General features: G+C 33.3%; 1 protein-coding gene across 2 annotated transcripts; it reads right to left on the bottom strand.

The window, feature by feature from the left end:
• Positions 1 to 611: 611 nt before the first annotated feature.
• pyd3 (beta-ureidopropionase pyd3) lies at positions 612 to 4122 on the bottom strand. Of its 2 annotated transcripts, none has more exons than XM_011154764.3 (5): positions 3918 to 4122; positions 3562 to 3809; positions 3087 to 3475; positions 2343 to 2700; positions 612 to 913 (listed from the first exon to the last, which is right to left on the bottom strand). In XM_011154764.3, exons 1-5 carry the CDS (start codon positions 4010 to 4012, stop codon positions 897 to 899), a joined length of 1107 nt encoding a protein of 368 aa, XP_011153066.1. In that variant the 5' UTR covers positions 4013 to 4122; the 3' UTR covers positions 612 to 896. The 2 variants fall into 2 exon arrangements, with proteins under 2 accessions (XP_011153066.1, XP_011153065.1); XM_011154763.3 differs by having other exon boundaries at positions 2383 to 2700.
• Between the last annotated feature and the right edge of the window lie 342 nt (positions 4123 to 4464).

The raw sequence follows: 4464 nt of genomic DNA, 5'->3' as shown, positions 1-4464 counted from the left end.
CGTTAAAACAATGTACAGTCTGTCCCATAAGAACATGGAGCCTATATCTGCAAAAAAATCAATTAAAAAAAGTGCATATAGTAAAAAAGTATTCTTTGTGGACTGTTACGCAATCATCTTGTAGATAATCCAGTTTTCATTGTTATCGATTATTGTTTGGCACCATTTAAGCATACTTTCAACTAATTTTTCAGTATACTCTAAAGTAAGCTCTAGATTTCTCGAAGATGTAATAACAACTGTTTTGCAGTGAATATACATTTTTCCCGAAGCTTCTTTATTAAACCTTAAACGTTTTCAATCCAATATGCAGGGTGAGAACACAAGAACACTACTTCGAAACGCTTTAAATATGTTACACTCATCTTGCCTGTGGAGTGTCTAACTTCAAGCATAACTGGGATGTGTGGCAAAGGATATTTCTATTTATCAAATTTTTGAACCTTCTCTTCTCAAACCATATATATTCCACACCACGTTCTTGTGGGACAGACAGTTTACAGTAAGGACAGACTCTAAACGGTAGGTTACAAACTTAACTTAGACTTTCTTTAACTTTAACTTTAACTTAGACAAAATTAGACTTTCAAGGTGAAATATTTATAACTAAATATATGAAAATATTTTTATTGTTTTTGGTATAAGCCTTTGTATGATGTTATAATCATACACACGAAATATTTGACATAGAAAAATATAAAGTATTTCCCTTTCTTTTATGATATATTCTCTGCATATTTTGTCTATTAAGACGAAAGAAACAAAAATATATAAATGCACTCGTCATATGCACACAGTGCATTTTTGATTAACATTTTACGCATAAAATACATATAACCGTTGCCAATAACAGGTTTCATTGACCAACATGTTCAGCAAGTTCTTTGGCATACATATCAAGTCTCTGTGTCATCTGAAACATCCATAAAACATGCATTTAATAAATATAAATCGTAAATAAATTTGTTAATATATAATTTATGTAATATATATATTATATAATATATGAGGGCTGTTTGACAAGTCAATTATTTGGAAATAAGAATTTTTTTTTACCGAAATTCAATTAATTTTTCGACATAGTTTCCTTTTAGCTCAATACACTTTGCCCAACAATTTTCCTACTTCTTTAAGCTTTCCAAAAAATATGATCTCTCAAATTCTGCAAAATAGCGATGGCTTCTTCGTTCGATATGTATTTTTTTCTGCTTTTTCACGCTTGCAAAGAGGAAAAAATTGCAAGAGGCTAAATCTGGAGAATAGAATGGATAAGGGAGTAGTTCGTAGCACAATTCAACAATGTTGGACATGGCAATTGCAGACATGTGAGCTTGTGTATTGTCATAGTGAAAGAAAATTTTGTCTTCGCTAAATAGGGGCGTTTTTCCATCAATTCAACATGAAATCGATTCAATAAAGAAGCATAATCCTCTGGCCATTTCGCCTTTTTCCAAGTAGTCGATAAAGATTATGCCATACGGATCCCAGAAAATTGTAGCCATGACTTTCCCGACCAATGGAACCGTTTTTGTTCTCTTCAAAGCACGTTCGCCAGAAGGAAGCCATTGTTTTAACTGCTCTTTCATTTCTGGAGTGTAATGATGGATGCATGTTTCCGCCGTGTAATGAGTACATATCACCGCAAAAATTCATTTGGATTGCGCTTGAACATCCGTCCAAAACACTAATTCGAAATGATCAGGTGATTTGGTTTTTGGTCAACTGTGAGCAAATACGGCACCCATTTTGCCGATATGCTTTCTCATGTTCAAATGTTCGTACAAGATATAAAAACACGTTCGCCTAAGATGTTTGCCTCTTAGCTATCTCACGTATCTTTACTCGGCGGTCGTCCAACATGATATCATGGATGTTATTAATCATTTCTTCAGTTGTGACTTTTTCGGACGTTCTGAGCGCTTATCATCATTTATGCTTGTACGCCCATAACGAAATTCAGTGAACCACTTGTGAACCATTCCATGCGACGGAGCAGAGTCCCATAACACATTTTTAGCTTTTCTTTAGTTTCTTTAATGACTTTTTTACGCAAAAGTAGTGCTTTATTAGCATACGGAATTCATTTTTTTCATTATAGCAAAGAAACAAATTTATCCGCTTGAGAACACTGTCAAAAAATTTCTATTTGACAGATCTATTTGAAATTTGGTGTGTATACTTAAATAAGATAGCAAATGTCAAAAATAAAATTAGACTTGCGACTTGAGTGTCATCTCTTGTCAGAGTCACTAACTTATCAAACAACCTACATATTAATAAATATGAAACATGATATATGTATAATAGTATAATAGCAATTAGATAATTAATTTTCTAACTACATTGTCTGGTGTGTTTCTTCAAGTTTCTAAGAATATTCACCCTAAATCCCCATATGTCTTTCATCTGCCGACACATATTGAGATCCAGTTCTCCAATGAGCAACCCATCTTTCTCCCGACTTAAGCCTGGAGTTCGCGAGCCATCAGGAGCGGTGATATAAGTAGAGCCATAGAAAGGTCCGAAATCGTTATGAGCTTCGCCTTTATCGCCAGATGTAAACTTATGGGAAAACATCTCAGTTCCCACGCGATTGATCGCACAAGTGTAGTAGCTGTTTGCTATTGCAGCACATCTAGCTTCAATCCCCCACAAATGCTCGGACAAATTTCCAATTGTTGCTGACGGATTGAAAACAATCTGAAATGAAAAAGATATGGAAAATTATTATCAATACATTAAATGAGACATCGAACACTGAAATCTGAAAACATAAGTATCAGAAAGGATAAAGCAACTCGATGTGATCTCTAGGAAAGACTCAGACTCAGACATTATAAATAAATATAATGTATCTGCATCTGTCAATCCTGCAAATAATATCCCAGTAAACACTAGCAATGTAACATATTACGTATAACAATTACATATTATAATTTCTCATTCAATAATATAACTGTATTATGTATGACATGCGTTATAGTGCTCAGTACATGCTGAGTGAAGAATTGTAATATTGATGTAATGTTGCTATTAGTTATTGTTTATTGAGATAGGCATACAGATTCACCTACAAAATCTCTTACCTCTGCTCTATTCAAACCGAACATCAACCAATTCAATGGATGATGACGACCATAACATATATTAACAGCAATGTGTCCATAACGAGTATTGAAAACTGGATGGCCTGTGTTACCCTCCATATAATAAGTAGATTCATTAAAATCACCCACACGGGGAATATGATTCTTCCTGTGTTTTCCAAGGACTTTGCCATCCGCATCAATTACCACGCAAGTATTCCAGATAGTATCTCCATTAACAGAATCTCGCTCCAAAATTGGCGATAATATTACCATTTTATGTTGCTGGGCAAATTTAGACAAGAATAATGTCGATGGTCCAGTCTCAGCATCCTCTGCAAACTCGCACCATGGATATTTTTCCCTCGTACAAAAAGCAAATGGCATATCTGCAATAATGTTATATACCAATTATTACAATTAGAAAATTTTTTATACATTTTTGTGCATATAACAAAATGATATTTTTACATACTCCATGCTTCTTGGAGACACAAAATCTGAACTTCAGCACTAGCTGCATAGTTTATGTAGGATTCAATTTTTTGATAGAGAGCATTTTGTTGCTCTATGATGGATTTAGATGTGGGCAACACAATCGAGTGTTGTACCAATCCTACACGCACAAAACGTTGTTCACGAAGTTGTTCTTGAATTGTACTATCCAAGAAATAACCCTTTACTTCGAAATCTTTATTTTCCCATTCTGGTATAACCAATGGCCTAACAACATCAAACTTAAATTAGAGAAATACATTTGGTATATTGTATGATATTTATGTCAATTATAAAAATAGAATATATTGTATATTTAAAAGTAAAAATTCTTACGCAAAAATACGTCCATATAAAACACGCTTTACTTCAGATAACTCTTTTTCTGGTATATTTTTCTCTAAGATCTCCTCAAGAGTTAATTCGTACATGATGGTGAATATCTCCTGAATAGCTGGTCTGAGACTTGACTGATAACCTTGAAATTTATATTATCACGAGCTTTTATAACATGTGATATCATCCCCCTCTACATTCATACAAATAAGGCATGACATTGATAAGAGATTAAAAATACAGGACAATACAAAACAATCTGAAAAATACATTGAGAAAGCTAAAAACTTTAAATTGTTTTATTATTGATTTTACATGGAATATTATAATAACAGAATTAGTTCACAAATTAAATTAGAGTCTTGCATGACTCGGAGGCCGCCCGCGGGGAAAAATATAAAAGAAATAGTGGGAAAGAGCTAAAAATCGGACGAAAAGTGCCGATTTTGCCAAGCTCTGAATTAGAAAATATAAAGTTATGTTGTGATACATTTCGATCATAAATTAAATATATCCCATCATATATTTTTTATTACATATTAATTAG

The sequence above is a fragment of the Harpegnathos saltator genome, unplaced genomic scaffold (assembly GCF_003227715.2).
Source record: "Harpegnathos saltator strain DR-91 unplaced genomic scaffold, Hsal_v8.6 scaffold846, whole genome shotgun sequence".
Classification (NCBI taxonomy): Eukaryota; Metazoa; Arthropoda; class Insecta; order Hymenoptera; family Formicidae; genus Harpegnathos; species Harpegnathos saltator.
The sequence above is the reverse complement of the archived record's forward strand: the minus strand, read 5'-3'. Positions and strand labels throughout refer to the sequence as shown.